Source organism: Ipomoea nil, unplaced genomic scaffold (assembly GCF_001879475.1).
Source record: "Ipomoea nil cultivar Tokyo-kokei standard unplaced genomic scaffold, Asagao_1.1 scaffold2403, whole genome shotgun sequence".
NCBI classification, from domain to species: Eukaryota; Viridiplantae; Streptophyta; class Magnoliopsida; order Solanales; family Convolvulaceae; genus Ipomoea; species Ipomoea nil.
Window position 1 is genome coordinate 295,519 of NW_017618831.1, and position 24,748 is coordinate 320,266.

Below are 24,748 nucleotides of genomic sequence, written 5' to 3' on the forward strand. Positions count from 1 at the left end.
GGAATGTCTTCCATTTGGGTGGTACTTTTAGTTTCCAAAATGTAGCCCATTTATTAAAAGCACAGGGCACACACATAATCCCCAATAATATTTCTATAGGCATTCTTTACTGAATAAATTCCTTTGGAGTCCCCAAGCCAATACCATCAATCTTCATAATCTGGGCTAACAGGAATTTTAGATATACGAGCCACATCCTTAGTAATAAATAAATCACATAAAATATGAAGATCCCAAGTATTAGTCTGCTGATCAATCAACCCTGCAACCTGAGCATCTCTCAATTCAATTGGCATCTCTGTTTGAACCAGCGGGCTAGGGTCGTCTGGTAACCATGACCCAGATCAAAGTCGTTCTACCATTACCAATCCTCCTGCGCACCCCGGAACAAACAATATCATGTGCAACCATAATACTCCTCCGGCAATAACTTGGACAATTGCCTACAGTTGCATCAACAAATGAAGTAGAAGGATAATATCGTGCCTTATATATTTTTGCTACTAGGGAGGTGGGATTTGTGAGGAAACGCTAGGACGGTTTTCCTAGCATAGCCAAATTAAAACCACGAAGATCTTTAAAACCCAATCCACCAAAATTCTTAGGAATACATAATTTATCCCAAGCTTTCCAGTGAATTCCTCTCTCCGTTCCACTCCCCCACCAATACCTGTTCATGGTCCTCTCAACAGATAAACAAACATGATCAGGTAGCAAAAATACACTCATTGTAAAAGTAGGCATAGATTGAGCCACACTTTTCAATAGCACCTCCCTACCAGCCTGCGAGAGTAACTGTTTGTTCAATAACTAATTTGATGTCTGATTTTATCCTCCACATAAGAAAAAATAGCCATTTTATTCATTCCCACAAATGAAAGCAGGCCAAGATATATACCAAAATTGGGGGCTTGTTCTACCAGCATACATTCCGCCACCGCCGCCCTATCCTCCTCCCTGGTATTCTACTGAAACAGATATTAGATTTATGAAAATTGACCATTTGACCAGACAGTTTTTCATAACATACCAGGCATTGTTTTATCACACTGGCCTCCTGAATATTTGCTTTAAAGAACAGTAGATTGTCATATGCAAATAACAAGTGTGAAATAGGGGGCTCCCCTAGCCACCCTACATCCATGTATAGATCCTGCCATCTGAGCCTTCTGCAACAACATTGATAAACTTTCCGCACAAATAATAAATAAGTATGGGGAGAGAGAATCACCCTGCCTAAGACCACAGGAGGGAGTTATGCGCCCACTACTCATACCATTCACAAGAATATTATACTTTACTGTGGTTACGACCCAACGATCATCAAATCCCATAACCACAAGCATTTTATGCAAAAACTGTTATTCCATTCTATCATAGGCCTTTGCCATATCCAACTATAAAGCCTCCCATCCTGTCAAACCACACTGCTTTCTATTCAAATAATGGCCAACTTTAGCAGCTATTAGGATATTATCTGTGATGAGTCTACCAGGAATGAAAGCACTTTGGGACTCCGAAATTAGATCCCCCATTAGTGGTTTCATTCTGTTTGCTATCATCTTGGCCATAATTCTATACAATACATTACCCAGAGCAATCGGTCTCATATCAGCTACCGTTTCCAGCTTACTTTTTTTAGAGATCAAAACCACATTTGTATCATGCATTCAAACCATCAGGAAAGGAAGCAGAATTTAAGCAGCCAAAAATAAAAGAAGTCACATCACCTCCCAGTACATCCCAAAAGTGATGATAGAAATCCGGATTCATTCCCTCCGGTCCTGGAGCTTTATCAGGAAACATAGCAAACAGTGCAGTTTTGATCTCCTCAGATTCAAAGGGTCGTAATAGAGTGTTATTTTGATCATGAGACACACGGGGGATGAAATTATCGAACAGGGGGTCATCACACACAGAATTATTAGAGGCGAAAATAGATCTATAGTACTCCAAGATAACCACATTCATAGCCTCTCCATCCACCCACACATCAGCAGCATTTTTAATTTTATGAATAAAATTCTTTTTCTTACGTGCAGAAGTATACCAGTGATAGAATTTTGTATTGGCATCTACACTCGTAGCTAGTGTTGCTTAGCTCGTTGCCTCCAAAATTCACATTTCTAGGCCTCTAACCGGCAAAGTTGACCCTCCCATCATTGGAACTCGGCCAATGCAGCCTGGTCCCTCCGATCTCTCAACACTTCTTGCTTCTTTCGCAGCTGTTTCATACGGTCCCCAAACTTATGAAAGTGTTCCCCTCCCCACCGCATCAGTCTACTACCACAATGCTGCTGAAAATTCAGCAACCCCTCAGTCCTCCCATCTTACCAGGCAGTCTCAACCACATCCCTGCATCCCTCATCATGGAGCAAAGCCATCTCGAACCAAAAACCCCTCGAACTCCTACCCCTATGCAAAGTCGTTGCATTAATATTGACGAAAAGAGTCGAGTGATCCGAAATACGAGTCAGTATATTTTCAATCCAAGCACCGCCGTTCATATCAGTCCAACCTGTCATGGCCAACACCTTGTCTAACCTCTCCTCTATCCAGCCTTCCGTACCTCCCCCTCTCTCCCAGGTGAATTGGTGCCCACTCATCGGTAACTAAAGCAAACCACAACTGTCAATAACCTCCCCAAAACCGCGAAAGAGATTATCTGGATGCGGATTCTCCCCCTTCTTCTCGTGCTGATATAGAAAATCATTAAAATCCCCTATCACAACCCAAGGGAGTGTTTATCTGCCCTTCAATACATCAAGCAACTGCCATGATTCCCTCCTCCTCCACCGCTTAGGGTAACAATAGAAGCACGTCATACGCCACAATCTGTCATTCGTTAAACTAATTTCCACGTCATACGCCGCAAATGGCCAAAGATGGTTTGCTCCACCAATTTCTCAAAAAATACTTCTTTTGCTCTTAATTTTAGTTTTTTTTTTTTAATATATTTAGATAGTTTCAACTTTCAACAATATTTTAAACAATTTTATAGCCACTTAAATAAAATGCTTCTTTTGCTCTTAATTTTAATTTTTTTTTTATAAATAATTTTGTATTTATGTATTTATTAAAATACATAAATAAGGCATTATAATGATAAAATGTAGAAGTGATTTAAAATTATTTAATTAAGAGTTTGAACTTGAAACATCCTAGAAAAAAATAATGGGATTAAAATGGCAAAATTAGTAATAACTGTGAAAATACCTAAGAAATGAAAGCTTTCAAAAAAAAAAAAAAATCTAAGAAATGAAAGAGTATCTCACATTCCCTTTAAATAGTTAAGAATCTTATATTTCTTGAAAAAAAATTACATAAGAACCATGAGAATCTTTTATTGCAAACAAATATAACATTGAACCAAACACTTCTAACAATGTCTGTAGGCAATATTTGGAAAAAACACCAAGATTCGAATCTCAACACCATTTGACCATGTTTACTGAGTCATTGAGCCACCATGATTTACATCTCCTATATGGGGTGTTTTGTTTTTTTTTTTTTCAAATATGTATGTAGATATTTGCATTTATGAAATACGCACGCCGGTACATCTTCTACGGCAAGATGGAAAATGTATCTTATTATAATTAAGGTTTAGATTTTTTAATACTGCCGTATGGTTAGATTACTATTATTATTTTAGACTTTTAAAATTTGAGTTCATGTAATTTTGAATTTCTTATTTGCATGGAATAATGTACTTACGGTTTTTTTTTTGTTTTTTTTTTTAAAGCCAATCAAAAGATTGTATTAATGAATCATAGCAGCAATAGAGTCATGAGGAATAGAATCCCAATACATAGACCGATCCTGAGTAAAAGCTAACGAAGCTAGAGTATGAGCATGTAAATTAACTTGCCTAGAAACGTAACTTGATGAGCAATAATTGAATAATAACATAGAAGTCCTACATTGATCCACCACGACCCCAACATAGGACAAGATAGATGTTGTTTCCTGGTGTAAAACACTTCGTTGAACCGAGCAATCTGTGAGAATGCTCACCGTTGTGACATTCTTTTCCATAAGTCAAGATAACGCCTCCTTACAATTAGCTAGGGCTTCCGCCATAAGTGGTGAGAAACAGGCGGGTAGCCTGCCATTTCTTGCTGACATGAAAAAGCCTCCTGAAGAGAGTAACACAATGCCGTACGTGGCCTCCCCGGTGTCCTGCCGGAAACCCGCGTCGACGTAGCACCGCGGGCCGCCGTGGTCCTCGATCGCTGTTGCTGCTGCTGGCGTGGGCTATGCGGGGCGGTGATGCACCTGCCGTAAAGAGTGCATGGCGGTGGCAGCCCTCCTCCAAACATCGATTGGGCGTGGGAGAGCCCCCTTCCACACGACCGAATTTCGGCTTCCCGACATATGGTACAACATGGCGATCATCAGTCCACATTGCTCCCCCGTCAAGATTGCCAATACACACATAAACCATAAAGGAGTTGGTAACAATATTTGTGATTGGTAATTCTGTAACATTCCAAACAAGCAAGTTTAGAATATTCACAAAATACTAGAACATGCATAACATCTTCATGAGCCAAACCACACATTTGGCATGTAGGGCTCACTTCCACCCTCTTTAAAATCAAATTGGTAGTAGTGGGGAAAATATCACAAATTGCTCTCCACAGGAATGTCTCCCATTTGGGAGGTACTTTTATTTTCCAAAATGTAGCCCATTTATTAAAAGCACGAGGCACACACAATCCCCCAACAATATTTCTATAGGCATTCTTTACGGAATAAATTCCTTTGGGGTCCCCAAGCCAATACCATGAATCTTCATAATCTAGGCTAACATGAATTTTAGATATACGAGCCACATCTTCAGTAATAATATGGGGATCCCAAGTATTAGTCTGCTGATCAATCAACCCTGCAACCTGAGCATCTCCCAATTCAGTAGGCATCTCTGTTTGAACCAGCGGGCTAGGGTCGTCTGGTAACCAAAGTCGTTCTACCATTACCAATCTTCCTGCGCACCCCGGAAAAAACAATATCATGCGCAACCATAATTCTCCTCCAGCAATAACTTTCATCAACAAATGAAGTAGAAGGATAATATTGTGCCTTATATATTTTTGCTACTAGGGAGGTGGGATTTGTGAGGAAACGCCAGGACGGTTTTCCTAGCATAGCCAAATTAAAACCACTGAGCTTAAAACCCAATCCAGCAAAATTCTTAGGAATACATAATTTATCCCAAGCTTTCCAGTGAATTCCTCTCTCCGTTCCACTCCCACACCAATACCTGTGTCCTCTCAATAGATAAACAAACAGGATCAGTAGCAAGAAAACACTCATTGTAAAAGTAGCTGCATAGATTGAGCCACACTTTTCAATAACACCTCCCTACCAGCCAGTAACTTTTTGTTCCATGAACTAATTCGCTGTCTGATTTTATCGTCCACATAAGAAAAAACATCCATTTTATTCCTTCCCACAAATGAAGGTAGGCCAAGATATTTGCCAAAATTGGGGGCTTGTTCTACATGCAAACATTCCGCCATCGCCGCACTATCCTCCTCCCTGGTATTCTACTGAAACAGATATTGGATTTATGAAAATTGACCATTTGACTAGACAGTTTTTCATAACATACCAGGCATTGTTTTATCACACTGGCTTCCTGAATATTTGACTTAAACAACAGTAGACTGTCATATGCAAAGAACAAGTGAGAAATAGGGGGCTCCCCTAGCCACCCTACATCCATGTATAGATCCTGCCATCTGAGCCTTCTACAACAACATTGATAAACCTTCCGCACAGATAATAAATAAATGTGGGGAGAGAGGATCACCCTGCCTAAGACCAGGGGAGGGAGTTATGCGCCCACTACTCATACCATTCACCAGAATATTATACTTTACTGTGGTTACACATAGCATAATCAGTTTGACCCAGCGTTCATCAAATCCCATAACCACAAGCATTTTATGCAAAAACTACCATTCCATTCTATCATAGGCCTTTGTCATATCCAACTTTAAAGTCTCCCATCCTGTCAAACCACACTGCTTCCTATTCAAATAATGGTCTACTTCAGCAACTATTAGGATATTATCTGTGATGAGTCTATCAGGAATGAAAACACTTTGGAACTCTGAAATTAGATCCCCCATTAGTGGTTTCATTCTGTTTACTATCATCTTGGCCATAATTCCATACAATACATTACCCAGAGCAATCGGTCTTATATCAGCTACCGCTTCCGGCTCACTTTTTTTAGGGATCAAAATCACATTCGTATCATTCAAACCATCAGGAAAAGCAGCAGAGTTTAAGCAGCCCAAAATAAAAGAAGTTACATCACCTCCCACTACATCCCAAAAGTGCTGATAAAAACCCGGATTCATTCCATCTGGTCTTGGAGCTTTATCAGGAAACACAGCAAAAAGTGCAGTTTTGACCTCCTCAGATTCAAAGGGTCATAATAGAGTGTTATTTTGATCATGAGACACACGGGGGATGAAATTATCGAACAGGGGGTCATCACACACAGAATTATTAGAGGCGAAAATAGATCTATAGTACTCCAAGATAACCACATTCATAGCCTCTCCATCCACCCACACATCAGCAGCATTTTGAATTTTATGAATTAAATTTTTTTTCTTACGTGCAGAAGCATACCAGTGATAGAATTTTGTATTGGCATCTGTACCCCGTAGCTAGTGTTTCTTAGCTCGTTGCCTCCAAAATACATCTTCCTGGGCCTCTAACTGGCAAAGCTGACCCTCCAGTCATTGGAACTCGGCCAATGCAGCCTGGTCCCTCCGATCTCTCAACACTTCTTGCTTCTTTCGCAGCTGTTTCATACGGTCCCCAAACTTATGAAAGTGTTCCCCTCCCCACAGCATCAGTCTACTACCACAATGCTGCTGACAATTCAGCAACCCCTCAGTCCTCCCATCCTGCCAGGCAGTCTCAACCACATCCCTGCATCCCTAATCATGGAGCCAAGCCATCTCAAACAAAACCCCTCGGACTCCTGCCACTATGCAAAGTCGTTGCATTAATATCGAGGAAAAGAGCCGAGTGATCCGAAGTACGAGTCAGTATATTTTCAATCCAAGCACCGCCGTTCATATCAATCCAACCTGCCGTGGCCATCACCTTGTCTAACCTCTCCTCTATCCAGCTTTCCATACCTCCCCCTCTCTCCCAGGTGAATTGGTGCCCACTCATCGGTAACTGAAGCAAACCACAACTGTTAATAGCCTCCCCAAAACTGCGAAGGAGATTATCTGGATGCGGATTCTCCCCCTTCTTCTCGTGCTGATATAGAAGATCATTAAAATCCCCTATCACAACCCAAGAGAGTGTTGATCTGCCCTTCAATACATCAAGCAACTGCCATGATTCTCCTCCTCCACCGCTCAGGGTAACAATAGAAGCACGTCGTACGCCACAATCTGTCATTTGTTAAACTAACTTCCACGTCATACGCCGACCAATTTCTCAAAAAAATGCTTCTTTTGCTCTTAATTTTGGTTTTTTTTTTTTAATATATTTAGATGATTTCAATTTTCAACAATATTTTAAACAATTTTATAGCCACTTAAATAAATAGTTTGTAAAAAAAAAAAACAATGAGAACCTTATGTTTTATTAGTGAATTTTGATAATTTTTAATTTTTAATTTTTTTTACATTTAAAAAAATTAAAAAATTAACTCCCACCCTTAGGGAGGGCCTTACGTATTTTGCAACCGTTAACTGTGAGAATACCTAAGAAATGAAAGAGTATCTCACATCCCCTTTAAATGGCTAAAAATCTTATGAAATACGCACGCCGGTACATCTTCTACGGCATATAGGACATGTTGGTTTGTTGTCCAGCCATTGAGCAATGCAAGTATGGTGAAACCTATGCGAACAGGGAGACAATGAAGCCATCACCACCCCTCTCCCTCTTATAACCTCCTCCAAGCATATGCAACAACACTCGCCCTCCTCTTCATCCCCACTAACTTCTTCACTCCTCAATACACCTAAGGCGGTGTCCCCGTAATACTTCCCATTCACTTCCTCAAACCCTTCTTCTTCTTCTTCTTCTTCAATCATCATCTCATCCTCATCCACCTCTTCATAATCATCACTCAAATCATCGCTACTATCTAACAAATCATCATCTCTCCGTTCATCAAACACCTGAATCGTTTCCATGGTCACCGACATGGACAGCCCATAACACCAGCCTCTGCTACTCACATGGTTAAAAGCAAACGTCGCTATCTGATCGGCGATTTCAGCATCGGCTCGATAGTCCACGGCGGGGAGTATGCCGGAGGTGAACGATAAAGCGTTCGCCGATGAACTCAAGTCGGTGCGCGGATCGAATTGAAATTCGAGCGAAAAATCGGCCAAAGTAGATGGGGATGGCTCCATAGATCTAATAATTTTGTGAATGTACAATCTTCCCATGCTTGGATTTCGTAAGGGGATCCCTATCATATTTGTTATCGTTGGCGCCATTCTCCTGCTGTATATATATATATATATATATATATATATATATATATCTTTGGGTTAGTTCAACCTTTCCTTCTAGCTTAGCATGGAAATACGGTACGGTCATGTAGAGATTCACTTATTTATTCATATGTTTGTTATCCTATTTAGATTAGGATTAGGGTAATAATTATAATAATAATAATTCAGTCCTATTTTAGTTAAAATTGGGAGATTAATAATAGTCCTTACTATTAATATATTACTCAATCTGTCTCATTTTATTGTCTGATTCAGTTAATGAGACTTGACTAAGTTGTTTTTAATTGAACTTTTCATAATGTTAAGTTTAATATTAATATATAAAATTTATATATTTAGAAATTACAATAAAAATAAAATATTACTCCGTATTAAATATAAAAAATATAAATTAAAAATAATCAAAAAAAATACTAAAGAAAATAAGCAAAGAAACTAGAGTTTGTTTGACCAATGAATAGTAAACATAACCTGCAAAATGAGATGGAAAATGTATCTTATTATAATTAAGGTTTAGATTTTTTTAATACTACCGTATGGTTAGATTACTATATATTATTATTTTAGACTTTCTAAATTTGAGTTCATGTAATTTTGAATTTCTTATTTGCATGGTATAATGTACTAACGGTATTTTGTACTGCTTTTAATAAATATTAGTACAAGACATTTATTATTTACATTTAAAATTATTAATTAGTATTATGAATTTTAGCAAGTCTTTAAATAAAATCATATTTCCTTCGTCTCATTTAATGTGTTTGATTCGATTTGACTTAAGTTATTTTTAATCCAATAGTTTACTTACTATTAGTATATAACATTTACATATTTAAAAACTATGATGAATTTATTATATAAATTTTGATTCAAGAAAAAGGTTATTATTTGTATTTGCACATCATTGTAATGCGTTTTTCTATTTTTGTGTTGTCGAACTGAATTGATCACTTATCATTTTTAATCCGTAGATAAAGTTGTAAAATGTTTAAATTTACTAATAACATTCAGAATTGAATTGATATTACGGTATGCATTATTACAAATTTTTAATTAATTCTTCATACATTCAAGCTAAACATGCTTCAATTTTTTTGTTTGTAATCTAACCATACGGTAGTATTAACCTTTTGCTGTCTTGGAAATGGAGCAAAGATTTACTCATTCAAAAAAAAATAACAAATTGAGGCAAAATGGATAAAGCCTGAACAAACATTTACTTGTGGAATTTACAAGTGAACTTATCCAAACAAGGATCAGCAGCCTACAAAGCAGAATTTACATTTCTCACCCTCAATTCCCCAGGGGAAAATATGGAAAAAAAGAAGAAAAAAAAAAGGGAGCATAATTAGGTGGGGGGAACGAAAAATAGGACAAGCCATTAGAATAAGAGCCAAGAAACATATGAAGAGAGAGGAAAGAAAACCCACAAGCAAACCTCTATTTTCTAATTCTTACATGGAAACCCTTGATTCCAACCTAGTATGGTAAAGGCCAAACCTAGACATGAATATTATTATCTCCCAAGGGAAAGCATCAACGTTGGAAAAGTGATCAAAAAATATATTTCATTCACATATATGATCTGGGTTTGCACGTCAATGGGTTTACTCCTCGCTTCCAGCAGCAATACTCGACTTATCAGTCATGCGTACGTTGTATTTTTCATATACTCTTGCACGGTTCTCTGCCCACCATTGCTCCGCTTGTTTTTCGCTAAACCGCTTCCGGCTGCATACAAACAATTGTTTTCCAAACATAACATTCAGACAAATAAATAAACACGACATTACAAGCTGCTACACAGAGTGATGGCCTTGGGAGTGGAATTAGGTTTGACAAGAGCAATGCAGAAAGGCAGGATTTACATTTTTTTAACCTGAAAAGGTACTAAACTAAATCCAATATAAAGAAATTAATGCGAGATTAAGATACCTGAAGCGAACACGCTTAAGATCCTTCAAGCCTCCTGGCAAGGAAGTAAGTGTAATATATACACCGGGTTCATCTTGCTCAACCCATTCACTCTCATTTCGGGATTCACTTTCTTTTCCTCTGCTTCCATTTCTCGCTGAGGCTTCTGAATTTACTTGCCTGATATAACCAGCATTGCGGGTAGTACAAGCAGTGCTTGACCCATTAGAAAGTGGTTGGGAGTTAGGTCCATTTGACTCCAAATCTTGGCATATGACTTCACCATTCAAATGGTCAATAGACACATTTGAAGCGTCACTAGAGAGAGCATTTGAGCTAATGGAAGCAAGCGTGGGAGATTTGATGTTCCGGGCAGCACCAACAGGCAGCCTTTCAGCCATTTCCTTCAGCTACATCAGATGTAGAAAACAAACTCAAAACCAGAAGCAGTAGGGAAACTCAAATAAACTATGACCACTTTTTTTTTAATCTATGACAATCTATAGCCAAAAAATAAAATAAAACCTCATGCTGTTTTATTATCAAAACTCGGTGCATCCAACCTCCAAGATCAAATACACCTCAATGTAGAGGGTAGATTAAGTAACCATTCATCAGTTTGACTTGTTAGATTATGCAAACTCTAAAATGACCCATAATCAACAGGTTTCAGCCAAAAACAGTAAAACCTTATCTATAAAAGATCATAGTATATTTTGAGTTAAAATCATCTTTGGTATGATCATAACTAGTTTTCAAAAAGAGAGAGGCAAATGTTGTGTAAAATAAAAGACGTCAAGCTGATTTAATTTTGTATACAAAGAGAACAAAGGCTTTGAGTCAAAGTATCACAAAATGAAGTTGGATGAACAGTTGAGCACTCATTCTATGTACCATTGAAATTATTCCAAAGAAAGATCTGAAACTTCATATTTTATTAAGTAAAAGACATTAATGTGGATACCACCCATCTCTCAAGTACAACTCTTGTAGCAACAAGAGTGATGGGGACTATGTAATGAAATTGTCTTGGAAATTGGAACTTAGCTTGAAGGCTGTTTAGAGGAGGTAATGGACTAATGGTATTCTTAACACCTATAAACAGAAAACTACAGAACTATGGCAGGGTCAAATGACCACAAATATCCATCATACCTGAGCAGTGAGTGACTTGATCACTTCTTTTGCTGCTTTGCATTTGGCAGTCTCCTCCCCTGCTATTGCTATTGCCTCCTTCAGCTGCTTGGTAGTTCTTTCCAGTTCTATCTCTTGAGCCTGAGCCTTGCGTGTAAGATTTTCCACCTGACACAAAGACAGATCAAAAGATATTCTATAAAGGGCCAGTGGGATGGGGAATACTGAACGATGCAGATAATACCAAGGATGCAGCATAAAGAGAACTTAATACCTGTGATCTCAGTTTAGTAACCTCTTGGCTAAGGCTATCATTGGTTTTCTTAGCATCATCCAGTACAATCTTTGGTGAAGTGAGGCCACCAAGAGTTGGAGTTGGTGTAGTAGAACGAGGCGGACTGGGCCGTCTCGATATCGGAGATGTTGCTCTAGAAACAATTCTTGAACCTGGAACTGAAGCTGAAAAAAACTTCTTTGATGAACCAAATACTGGATTAAAAGGTTTGGACAGATTGAGAGCTCCCCACTGGGAGCTACCATTAGGAATAGGTGAAACACGACTGCTATTGAATTCCAACTTCTTCTTTTGCTTGGAAGAGCGGGTTTCCACTTGTTTGAACGATTCCATTGAAGAAAACCTATTAAGATGAGGTCTGGACCGTGTTTCCAACTTCTCATCTTTGTCTACAACATCACTTAGCCCCTGATCTTTAGTTCCTCTTCTACTCACAGAAGAATGAGAAGAAGCATCAGTTTCAGCAGCTTTTTTCAATTTATAAAAACAACTATCACAGACTCGATATGGTTTATTGGGATTTGGTGCCATTGATGCCCTCAATGATTTCTTACCGCTGCATGAATGACAATAGACAAGTCCACAGTTATAACAGTTATGGCGTTTCCTTTTGAAATTAAAAGGAAGTCGACAACCAGAACACATAGATTGATCAACCCCTGAGACCCATTTGTGAAGGCAGATAACTGCAGTAAAATTGGACCCACAAGCAATACTTTTAACTTGCTTATCTTTCAAAGCTTCCACTAAGGTCGGTGAATTCCTATCGTCCATGTCCCCATGACCTAATCTTCCATTTGCTCCCTTTCCCCATGTAAACACTTCAGTTCTAGAAGTCAACACAGCAACATGGTAAGCGCCACAAGCTATCTCCTCCACGAAACTCTTTGCAAGTTTTCCTTCAACACGACATGGAAGTTTTCCATCAGCTTGAGGATTTCCTAACTGCCCATAAACTGGACTGCCCATAGTGTATACTTGGCCTACCGTGGTTAAAGCAACAGTTAGGCTATGTCCACAAGCGACCTGGCAAAAATTGGGTTCAACAAGAGCAGCAACACAGGTTGGTACAAGTCTTGATTCCCTATCACCATGTCCTAATCGGCCCTTATCACCATCTCCCCATGTAAATAGTTTTCCTGAAGAACAATTGCTGGAACTTGAGTTTCCAACCATGACTTCTACAACAGCAGCAGTATGCCAAACGCCACAAGCAGCTCGTACAGTTCTAAGTCCCTTAAGAGATTCCACCTCCCTAGGTTTGGAAACACTTTTCCGATCTCCGTGGCCAAGAACACCAAAAGTCCCATCACCAAAAGTAAACAATTGCCCAGCAGAGGTCACAACAGCAGTGTGCCAGGGCCCACAAGCAATACATGAGACATGTATACCCTCCAAAGGCCCATTAACTCTTTTTGGGACCCAATGACTCACTTCATTACCATGCCCAAGAAGACCAAAATGACCATCACCCCATGTGTACAAATCACCAGAAAGTGTTACTGCACAGGTATGATGTTCACCACATGCAACAAGCTCTATGCTTGTATTACTTAGGGCATCTATAAGCTTTGGATGCAAAACATCAGAATCAACACCATGTCCAAGCCTGCCTCCTGATTCCTCACCCCAAGAGAATATCTCTCCTTGCTTTGTCACAAGTGCAGCATGTTGTCCGCCACATGCGATATTCTGTACATCTAGTACAACAGCAGATTCTAAAGCTTTAGGCAATAAAGAATCCATTTTAATCCCAAAATGGCTGCCAACTTTATGAAGTCCACCACCCAATACACCATCCCCTGTACCCTCTCCCCAGATAAAAACATCACCTAATGCATCACTGTCATCATGCCCAGAACCTTGGCTTGATGAGCTAACTGCACTTGAAAGGCTTACCCTAAAAGCATCTACCCCCATTGTCTTTATATGACCATGTATCCCATCTGAACCTCCAGAAGATATGGAATGAAGAGAACCACTAGCAGAATCTGAAGGGAAAACCCCTTTGGGAGGCAACAACATCACATCAGAAAATGCCTTATCCAGACCATTTTTAGGTGGGCTTCCATATGGACTATGGAGCCGTAGCTGATCACCAACATCCTGATTTAGACAGAGAGAAATTAATACAACATTTTACAAGAAACTTTATTTCGTATGTTGAGTTCATGTTAGACATATATATATATATATATATATATATATATATATATATATATATATATATATATATATATGAAATGATTTATGAAAACTAAATAAGTCAAGGAAGCTTTGCTTCAGTATATCCATGAGAAAACATACGGGAAGGGTCTATACCTTCTGCAGGCTATCACCACTACCAAATGGAGAATGCAGTGGAGAACTTCTTCGTGTGTAAGTCCTGGGACTATTAGCACCTGATGAGATCCCATCACTTCTTGATTCTGTCCTCCATTTTCGTTGATGACCACGTGAAATCAATGCCTTCAACCCACTAAACCAGACCTCTGCCTCCTCTTTATCTTTACATATCTAAAATAAGACAGAACAGAGAAAACACAAAGTTGACATTCAACCATTCAACCTGAAAATGAAACATAAATGATAAATGGAAACTCACCAGATCCAGTGACCTATCATTGTATATTAGGGAAAATGATTGATACTCCTTCTCAGGCCTTGGGTACCTTTGGAAAATGGGCTGGCAAAGAATAAAATTGAAGCTTTAAATAATCCATAATCCAAACTGGCAAACAAAAATCTCTGCAATCTACAAACATAATAGAAAAGTAATAAATTATAGACTAGTAGTCATTGGCATCACAATTTTATGTGCATGCAACTAATTTAAATAGTTCATTAGCTTATGGCTTAAACAAGATGTGCAGTAACCTCATCCGTACAAACCGCATGCAGTTTTCCAAAGTTAATAATTGAATAAATTTGCCATAAAATTCTCTATAGAGCAGAGAACTTACAGTGCGCTGCCCAGATATTATTCTGGAGACATGACTCAGTTTGAGGTATTTCTCCTCTTTACCTGAAAACCATATTAGAGCAGACTCATCCTGAAACCACCACCAAAAAATTATCTTCTGAGATTCTGACATTAACACCACCAAATATGAGCAATGTTGAAAGCTTACAAAGAACAGAGATCACCATACAAATGTCATGACATTAACAACCCCCCACCCCCATAAAAGCGTAATGAGCTACAAAGCTACCTATTATTGACTGGAGAAGATAGAGCTAGGGAAACAGGAAAATATATGACTAGTGTTATACATGGAAGAAAACAAAAAAATCCTAAACAACTCTTATTAGATAGGAGCTTCCGCATTACACACCAAAAGAAAAGATTGAGCTCCATGTTGCAACAATTAAAGGAAACAAGGAGACAACTTCGCCAGCTCCATCTCCATCTTATAAACGAGGATTACTTTAAAAGCATGTGTAGTTTTAGCACTTCACCAAAGGCAAAACATACATATATAAACAGAACGGAAAGTTAACGACAAGAAGCACAACTCTAGGACTGAGATGAAACTTACATTTGCCAACCGGAATGGACAAAACTTGGGCTTCCCTCTTCTTCCATACTTAAGCAAGCAAGCCCCTTTTTTGAGAGCTATTATAGCCTGTTGTAAACATCAGCTATAACCTAATTAAGATGATACCAGCAAATTTATAACCGGAAATAAAGTAGCATTTAACTTTCTTAAAAAGAAGTGGAAAATGATATTAAAAAAATGCAATTAAGATATTTCCATAGTAATCAATTGGAGGGGAGAAAAAATAAGAAGAAGAAGACTCCACCCAATATTGCATTTTTTCTTTATCATTTTGGTGGTCAATTTCACCAATTTTCATACTAGGATTCTATGCATAGCAATGTTGAAAAAATTGCTAGGCGCCCTCTAGGCGCCTGGAGACAGCCTAGGCGCGATTTTTGCAACAGTGATGCATAGTAAGCAATATGATCTTTGGAACTTAAATATAGTGATCAACACACACATAAGAAGCAACCAGCAACAAAATCCAGAAGTTTAAAACATTAAAGAAATATTTGGAATTACAGCTAAAAACATTTGGTTTGAAATTTTGAGCATGTGATTTAAAATAAATAAATAAATAAAATAGCCTTAAGCATTTAGCATTTGGAACTTGACAATCTACAAAGTGTCCACAGACAGTTCAATCATTTATGAAAGTTAAAAGAGATCAGACACCAAAATTAATTAACTACTAATCAACAAAAACCGTGAGACACAGTTAATAAAGGGCAAAATATTTATAATGAAATTGCTGAAAAAATATAGATAATGAAATTGCAGGGGAAAAAAATATATAGGTTATGAAAGCGCAGAAAGACACCTAACAACTGTAATGTAATTAGCACTGGTTCCTATAAATTTAATTTGCAACCACGGTATGCTTCTAATCCGAATAGAACTCTCTGCAAACAATCATTACTCGGAATCATCTAGTTCAAGTTCGTATTCCACTAAATATTCCTTGCTATCTAACATCCAGCACTCGCTTTCTGATACAAACAATGTCAAAAACACTCGAATAAAACGTAACGGAATATAATATACCTGCTCGATGTCCCTTTCAACAGGTCCACCAGTTCTCCCGGCATCTAACGAACTCATCCTACCGGAGCTGCGAGAAATGCGAAAGCGGAGCACGAGCCCTAACTATCTCCAAACAATACCCCAAAATCCTACTCATTCTCGAGTCCAATCCCTCCCATCCCACACGGCATTCGTCTATCAACCAATCAGCCAATCAATTGCTCCGATTACAAGCTCGGCAGCTTCGGAACTCAAGCGCCGCAATCAACACCGCTTCCTCAATTCGCAAGGAAGCGACAGGACCACAGAAAAACAACAGATGTTGATGATGGCGACGGTGATGATAGCGGGAGCGCCAATTGCGGAGCTGCCGTCGACTCCGAAACAGTAGAGATCAGCGGAGAGGGAAGAGAGTGAATGCGCTTTGATCTGATTTTCAGTTGCAGAAAACGCAACAGTAGCAGGAGCAGCTTCCAGCAGGGAGGAGAGAGAGAATTGGAAAAGTGGTTTAGAGAGAGAAAGCTGTAGATAGAGATAGAGAGAGAGAGAGAGCGTTGGACTGGAACAACTATAAAAACTGTGTCGTCTAATGGAGTTTTTTCTTTGACTCTCGTGCATATGTGCATTTTAACCCCCAATTTCTATATATTCGTTACGGGTAATTCCAACCGCACCCCCAAACTCTCCTAAAATTAAAGCATAAGTTCCTAAACTTTCAATTTCGACTATATTGATTTTTTTTTCGGTTTATTCCTTGATTTTAATAGCCAAGGACTTAATTGAATAAAATCATCAAAGTTGATCTAATTAAGCACAAAAAGTCATTTAAAACTAAATCGAAAAAAATCATTATAGTTACGGGCTAAATTGAGTATTAACTCAATATGATTTTAACTCATAATTTAAATATCTCGACTATGTCATCATAAGAAAATTATAACTTAAATCTCAAGTTTGATAACTGACTAATGGATTAGACAATAGGAGATTGATTCTAATAAATTTTCAGTAGCCGATAAATGTTGATTTTGAAGTTGATAAGTCAATAGTTTATGTATTTCGATAAAATCGTAAAATTAACTCTTTTATATTTAAAAATGAAATGATTTTTTGTAGTTTATCTGCCCGTATTTCCTTATATGTTTTAAGGTAGTTATATTTTCAATGTTCAAATTCAATAGCACTTATTAAACTGAAAGCAACTTGCATCATCTCATTCATACCTGTAAAATGTATTTTTTGTTAATATAGTTTAGATTTTAAAATTTTGTATCTTATCATATAATAATTTATTTTTTTTAATTATTGATAATGAAAATATTATTAAAATCAAACTAAAAATCAATGAACTTAATACTTCTTCTTTTTGTGAAGGGGAAATGGATATAACACTCATTTTTATGGCTGAAAAAGGTCAAGTGTCACAGAAAAAAAATCTGATGGGGTCCAGGAAAATATATGCTCTTCCTTTATTTTTCTTTTCTCTTTTTTTATTATTTATTTAACATTGGAATTATATTATTCTCTTTATTTTGTGACTTGTGAGACTTGAATTCGAAAGCTCCATAAATCCACAATATGAGTATACTATCTAAAGTTTCAATTATTGGATATATTTTTATTAAACACATCTCCTGATTATATTTCCTTATACACAATGAATATTTTGTATTGCATATTTGGATGATTTCATACTCTAATATTAGTAAGGATATTTAGACCGAATAACGTACGATCATAACTTTACTAGACTTGTACGCTTAGTATAGTAGAACGATTTTAGTACCATGATCCCTAAATATTTGTCATTTTACATTTCACTCCCATTAACACTAATAACTTTTTAAAATTTTTTTCTTCTAATTTTTTTTTTTTTTTTGGCATGCCAAGATGCTTTTTTTAAGTCCATAATTAAATAAATAATTTACTATTTACCCAATATTTTTTTAAATGCATTTTATTGCAATTAGAAAAATGCATAGCCATTTTTGTTGGAGGAATTTTACTATTTTTTTATTAAAAAAAAAAAAACTCTTTTTAATTAAACTTTACAATCTCAGTTCAATTACAATTTTTCCTATTAATCGAGTGTTTCATAGTCAGTATAATCTTATTTGATTTAAATTATTACAAAGCCGAGCTACACGCTTATGATGAGAGCTCAAAATAAAATTTTCTGAATATATGATATTCTATTTATAGTAATGAAATTTAAGATCTTATGTTAAAAAAAAAATTAGCTCTTTTTACTCGAACTTTAAGGTCCCAATTGGATCAACAACTACTTGCTTTCATCAAATGGCCCCCTACCATCCTTTTCCCTCTTCCCTGGTGAGGGTCAATTATGTGCTTATCGACAAAACCCAACAAGCACTATCCACATGAATAAAGGTAGAGGGGTTTAGTCTTTAGACGAGTTAGATGATTCGTAACGTATGTTAATAGCATCCATTATAAAAGTAGACTCTCCACATGCCTTATTAAAAATAAAAAAAAAAAAATCGAAAAACTAAGACAAAGATAGGAATCCTTACTTAAAAATAGATAACGAGGAAATGGAACATGATCCTTGTACAAGGTAATGGTTACATTTCAGTTGTTGAGTCTCAAATCGTGTTATCATCCAATTAGCACATCTATTGTCTATTAGTTTCTTTACGTGTGTGATGTTGGGCGTCAACCGGGTCGGTCGAATTCAGTCCCTACTCGATTCAAGACGTGATGTTGTGACTGAAAAGATATGACAATCAGATAGCCAAAGAACTATGTGGTCAAGAGTGTTTGACTTACAACACTGGAAAGTAAGTACAGTGCAGTGTTGAGATCCAACGTATGATGTTAGGCGTCGATCGGGTCGGTTGAATTCAGACCCTACTCAATTTAAGACGTGATACTATGACTGGAAGGATATGACAATCAGATAGCCAAAGAACTCTATAATCAAGCGTGTTTGACTTACAACATTTGAAAGTGAGTATAATGCAGTGCTGAGATTCAACTTATGGTTTGTAATATTGGCCAATTAGCACATAGATTGCCATGTTAGCTTCCCTACATATATGTTTCAAAGTGAACATCAACTGCGTATGTATGGTATCCACTAGATGAAAACGACGATCATCGCACATGCCTTTCGAGAGCTAGTCCAAGTAGTCTAATTGCTTCTACGTCCTTAGCGTAGGCTGCCTAAAGGAATAAGCACCTAGGACCATTTCTCCCCACCCTATCCGGGTACATGTGATGGATACATATACTCCTGTCCTACCATTGAATATGACATGCACACGTTTCCTGGGCACAAATTAAAACTTCTAACAGTGCACCAAATACACAATCATTATCGTGTAGACTATACTGCTATCAAATATGTATTTTAGTGTATTAAAAATGTACATTACATTTAAAAAATATATATTATTTTTTTTGAGAAAAAAATATATATTATTTAAGTATTAAAAATATATTATTTTGTATAATGTACATTCAGTAGTACTAAAAGTACGTTATTTTATATAATAAACATTCAGTACATGAGTAATGTACTTTTAGTATATTAAAAATATTTTTTCTTCGAACCATGGTCCACAGTCCACACAATAATTTGCCCCAAATAGAGTAGTAAATTTTTATCCACTAATTTAGTACTCTTTGGTGGTTTATATGAAGACAGTCTTATTTGGTTTCTTGCGAAAATTATATGCAATTATGTTTAGTTTTGCAACAATTATTGAAAAAACAAAAAAGATGGGAATGAGAGAACAAGAAAAGCTTATGTTACCAACCAATTATTTAGATATATTTGGGTTTTTTTTTTTTGTCAAACAATGAAATGTCCTGAGCAAACCCTAACTACTAATCCATATTCGCACTAGGCTAGTACGAGAGGGGTTCTAATTCTCAACCACTCTTAAATAATGAAAGTGTGAACACTCACGCCAACCAAACTAGTTGAGGTGTTTGTTTATTAACTGAAAACATATGTTTTTTTTTTTTGTGGAGAAAGAAAAACGAAAAATGTATTTACATATACCTTTATCTAATTTAAACTTGAATAATAGAAAAACGAAAAACATGTACCTTCCTCTAATTTAAAACAAAAAAATAGAAAAAAAAAAACATATACCTTTCTCTCATTTAAAATCAAATAATAGAAAAAAAAAAAAACTGAAAAATTAAAGTAGGCACAAGTTCACTAAATGAGCAAATTTTCTATCTTTTGGAGGAAAAAAAAAAAAGAATAAAGAAAATGTGTTTCCTTGCACAATTTTTGAATTTAAAAAACATGAAATGAAAAAAAAAAAAAAAAAAAAAAAAAAAAAAAAAAACGAAGAATGATAGAATTAAAGGAAACGCAACATGCAGTTTCTACTTTCCATACCAGAAGCCTGAAAAAGAAGATGGAATTATATCACAAAATTCAGAGACACAGGAGAAGATAGATTTGACTGTTACAGATGATGTTGCACTAGCCAAATTATTAAACATAAGTAATTATGCATCAAAATGGCCATGAAACAACAGTTAACTATATTGAAAGTTGGGTTCTATATTTCAGGGTCCTACCAGGGTGGACGGACGAAAAGCTTTAAAACAGGGTGGTCTCTCAAGGTAGACTGTAGACTCATGGGACCTGAACATGGACCAATTGAACAGAATAGCAGATGGTGTTTGTTATGCACATTAGTTGTTTACATGATTGGGTGGTCATTTCTTGCGGGACAGTGCGGCAGCAATTCCACCGGCCAAAAGGCCAACAGCAGTAGCAGCAATGCCAATGCCAATCACTCCATCTGTTGTTTTTAAGAATTATTAGCACAAAGAAGAAAGAAAGCAAAAATCAAACTACCCGAGCATTACCTTTAGTGATCTTATCTTCAATTGCCTTCTTCAAGGTCAATGCCTGCCTCCAATCTGGTGCAATCTACAAACCCAATTCCCAAACACTCATCAAGGATTGTAAAATGTGATTCAAGAATATGAAACATGCACTTTCAAAATAGGAAAAACTCCAAAACAAATAAGAAAAGTCAACCAAGAGAGTACGCATGGCTAATGTATAATACTTGACAGGAAGGAGGTGGAGGGGTATAAAAGAAACAATACATGGTATTGCTAACTAGAAGCTGCAGTACATTTTACTTTTCGCAAGTATTAAAAGCAATATAATCATAGTCTTCAGATTTTATGGTAAAAATCCACACATTAAGAGAATTAGATCATAATAGTTGAAGCAGAACTTCTAGTCAGAACATTAAAATTTACCTCCAAACAACGCTCCGCAATCTGCCTGCTTCTAGGATAGTCCCCACTTCTGTAGTAACCAACACCCAGAAGATAAAGCCTTTCCCTCTGTTGCAGTGGACTACTGATGACACCCAGAGAAGCTGCAGATGATAATCTTGATAAGTCATAAAATACATTGTAAAAAGGAGATGAAAGAAAAACAATAATAGCTTGATAGCCAGTAAGTATAAAACACATAAATAGATTAGTGGCAGATAAATAACTCAATGTGCCTTGAACTTGCATCTACCTTGAAGTAACAAGCAGACTACAAAACAAGGCGAGAAATAGGGAGAGCAGGAGAAGAAAGATATAGGAACAGTTTGGGGCAAGAAAGATACAACTCTGAAACTCATAAACTTCAAGAAATTAACTTCACAAACTAAGAAAGCAAAGAATGAGGGAAATTGCCCATGAGGAGGAAAAGAGGTTGTATCTCCCCTTTGAGACTTGCCTTCAAGCATTGCGATACCACGCTGGACGTCTTCTGGACGCTTTGAATGAACAAGAGCCCAAGACAAGCGCATTATGCATTCACTTTTAATTGCTTCAGAAGCACCTTTTTCAGCATCTGCAACCTCACGCTCACAGCCCTGAAAATAAACTTAGGTTTTGCAAGGGGAAACTGGAAAAGAGCTAAACAGAGATTTTTTTAGGGTTATATGGATTGCAACCTAGGTAGCTATAGTAAAAGAGTGACAGAAAATATCATTTCAAAGATGGACATATACATAACAGTATCCCCCTAATGCTGACAAATTTATCTGCTAGGATAGGATAGGGACTCCAGAGTCCAGCCTAAAAGGGTATGAATGTATGATATGAAAACATAATCAATAATGTGTTGAGCAATCAACACACACACATATAGTTCAAAAGAAAATAAATAAACAAATAATCTGTGTGCAGCTAAATGAATAACAACATTGCATCTAAGCTAAGCAATTTTTTAATTACTAAATATAACCAATGATAAGAAAAAAAAAAATGATTGAAGCATATCTGCATATATCAATTATTATGAATATATTTTTTTGATAAGTAACCAAATATTAACAGACAATAAGAAAAATTAAGTAATGAATATAGTCCAACATCATAAAAAGTTTGAACTAACACCGGACATGAAAACAATAACAAATATACTCTAATGTCATAAAAATGGAACATGACTCAAACTTTATTACTAATCAAATGTCAAAATTAAGAATAAAAGGAATAATTTGATGTTCATGTGGTCATGTCTGCAAGATTAAGGGGAACACATGATCCCTGTTTGGTCCATGTCTCAAATCTGTCTACCAAAGAATAAAAGCCAAAGGATTAGGACGAGCAAAAATGCACAAATTATAATGTGTGCCAATACTCAAACTATGTGTGCCGTGCCGTTCAAAGCTTGAATGTTCAGAAATCTGAGTCAAATTCTGACTCTATTTAAATGTGTGAGATGGAAAAGTTGCTAATCGTGAACATCAAAGTCAAATGATGTGAAAACTTTAGCTACTGCACACAGTATCACAATTGGCCAAAACGACTCTCCAACACAATTTCAATCAGCACAAGCAGTCAAGCACACCGATCCAATTTCCAAAAATTGAAGCCTCGAGTTGTATGCAAGCCAATATGCTGAAATTCTTAAACCCTAATCCTGCCACTCTCAGTTCCAGGCACAGCTAAACCAAATAACCGACAGGATATGCACATCAAATTACCTACCGATACAGCATATGGAGGAGAGGATACTTACAACGACGATATCGGCATCGCACCAAGGAATCTGGTCGCCGCCGGAGAAGAAGTTGCCGACCGAATCGAAGAACTTGCTCATCTTTGCTTCCATTTGCTTGCGTAGAGAGACGACGGTGACGGATATTTGATGGAGCTAAGGAAATAGCAGAAGAGTAATGGCTAAGTTAATACAACCGTTTGGTGAGTTGCTGAAGAAAGTAGACTGGTTTTTCTTAACGGGGTGCGGGCGGGTCACGCGGCTAAACAACAGACCGAGGCGGTCTGAGAAGCGTGCGGCCCGTGCGGCCTGCGGAGTTGATAAAAGTCGCGAAAGTGCAAGTTGAATAGAACATTCCAGACCGTGTTTAGACTTTTTTTTTTTTTTTTTTTTTTATACTTTTAATTCCTTTCACTAATTTTTCGAAATTTCAAATCTTAGTTTTATTTTTAAAATGGTCAAATTAGCTGTTTAATTGATAAAATGTCAAATTATTTTTCATGTATATACTTATGTAGGTCAATGATAAAGTTATTTAGGCACAGATTGGTATGAAGATTGTGAGAGAATGATTGTTGTAAAACAATAACTGAGTTGATGCGACAAATAAGTATTATTGTATTAAAGGCAAGTAAGTGTAGCGAAATAATCTTCCGAAAAGACTATTTATGAAAAAAATACAAGCACAAGCACACAAAAGAATTAGAATTAGTATAAGTCGAGCGAAACAATATTTCATTAAAACCTTATTTGCTACATCTCAAATATGCTATGAGCATTGTAGTCTAGGTTTCTTAAAATAAAACGTACTATGACTCAATGTTTGACCGCTCAAACAAGTGAGTCCGACGAACTAGGACATGGAATAAACACATAAAGAAAATGGAGCAAGAAGTAGAGGCCTTGGAATGGTACTCGGAAAGTAACTACTATGAGCGGTGTCAACCATTTGGTCAAAACTCGGAAGTAGAGGCCTTCAAATGGTACTCGGAAGCTAACAACTAAGAGATGTGTTAACCATTCAGCCAAATCCATCTTGACCGAATGGTGCCTCCAACTAAGCATATGTGTCAACCATTCGGTCAAATCCATATTAACCGAATGGTGTCTCCAACCGAGCAGATGTGTAAACCATTCGGTCAAACCCATCTTGACCGAATGGTGGCTCCAACTGAGCAGAATCACAAATGTGTCAACTATTCGATCAAACGCACATTGATTGAATAGTGCCTCCAACCAAGTAGCTTGACCGAATGAGGCAAAATATTAGCATAATTTAGAACACAAAGCCAGTCAATTATTATTATTATTATTATTG

The 24,748-nt window shown here is 37.0% G+C and overlaps 3 protein-coding genes across 4 annotated transcripts; all 3 read right to left on the bottom strand.

Moving 5' to 3' along the window:
* Window positions 1-7,796: 7,796 nt before the first annotated feature.
* Window positions 7,797-8,408, bottom strand: LOC109152211 (E3 ubiquitin ligase BIG BROTHER-related-like). Its single transcript, XM_019299799.1, has one exon. The coding sequence runs from the start codon at window positions 8,406-8,408 to the stop codon at window positions 7,797-7,799; it is 612 nt and encodes a 203-aa protein (XP_019155344.1).
* A 1,274-nt stretch (window positions 8,409-9,682) lies between these two features.
* Window positions 9,683-17,021, bottom strand: LOC109152407. The gene is made up of 9 exons (XM_019300072.1): window positions 16,443-17,021; window positions 15,396-15,482; window positions 14,820-14,909; window positions 14,462-14,542; window positions 14,179-14,373; window positions 11,836-13,962; window positions 11,583-11,729; window positions 10,449-10,837; window positions 9,683-10,244 (listed from the first exon to the last, which is right to left on the bottom strand). Exons 1-9 carry the CDS (start codon window positions 16,497-16,499, stop codon window positions 10,121-10,123), a joined length of 3,297 nt encoding a protein of 1,098 aa, XP_019155617.1. The 5' UTR covers window positions 16,500-17,021; the 3' UTR covers window positions 9,683-10,120.
* Window positions 17,022-20,761: 3,740 nt separating this feature from the next.
* LOC109152314 (mitochondrial fission 1 protein A-like) lies at window positions 20,762-23,704 on the bottom strand. 2 transcript variants are annotated; one of them, XM_019299932.1, is made up of 5 exons: window positions 23,452-23,704; window positions 22,159-22,297; window positions 21,684-21,805; window positions 21,279-21,342; window positions 20,762-21,211 (listed from the first exon to the last, which is right to left on the bottom strand). In XM_019299932.1, the coding sequence occupies exons 1-5, from the start codon at window positions 23,542-23,544 to the stop codon at window positions 21,126-21,128; spliced, it is 504 nt and encodes a 167-aa protein (XP_019155477.1). In that variant the 5' UTR covers window positions 23,545-23,704; the 3' UTR covers window positions 20,762-21,125. The 2 variants fall into 2 exon arrangements, with proteins under 2 accessions (XP_019155477.1, XP_019155476.1); XM_019299931.1 differs by having other exon boundaries at window positions 22,141-22,297; window positions 23,452-23,702.
* Between the last annotated feature and the right edge of the window lie 1,044 nt (window positions 23,705-24,748).

Excerpts from the sequence above, each read along its gene's own strand:
- LOC109152211 (XM_019299799.1), bottom strand. The coding sequence starts at position 8,408 with ATGGAGCCATCCCCATCTACTTTGGCCGATTTTTCGCTCGAATTTCAA.
- LOC109152407 (XM_019300072.1), bottom strand. The coding sequence starts at position 16,499 with ATGAGTTCGTTAGATGCCGGGAGAACTGGTGGACCTGTTGAAAGGGAC. Across the intron at positions 14,910-15,395 it reads GTCCATTCCGGTTGGCAAAT|GATGAGTCTGCTCTAATATG; the intron begins GTAAGTTTCATC and ends TGGTGGTTTCAG. Across the intron at positions 14,374-14,461 it reads ATGATAGGTCACTGGATCTG|ATATGTAAAGATAAAGAGGA; the intron begins GTGAGTTTCCAT and ends GTCTTATTTTAG.
- LOC109152314 (XM_019299931.1), bottom strand. The coding sequence starts at position 23,544 with ATGGAAGCAAAGATGAGCAAGTTCTTCGATTCGGTCGGCAACTTCTTC. Across the intron at positions 21,806-22,140 it reads AGGCAAGTCTCAAAGGGGAG|CTTCTCTGGGTGTCATCAGT; the intron begins ATACAACCTCTT and ends TATCATCTGCAG. Across the intron at positions 21,212-21,278 it reads TGAAGATAAGATCACTAAAG|ATGGAGTGATTGGCATTGGC; the intron begins GTAATGCTCGGG and ends TAAAAACAACAG.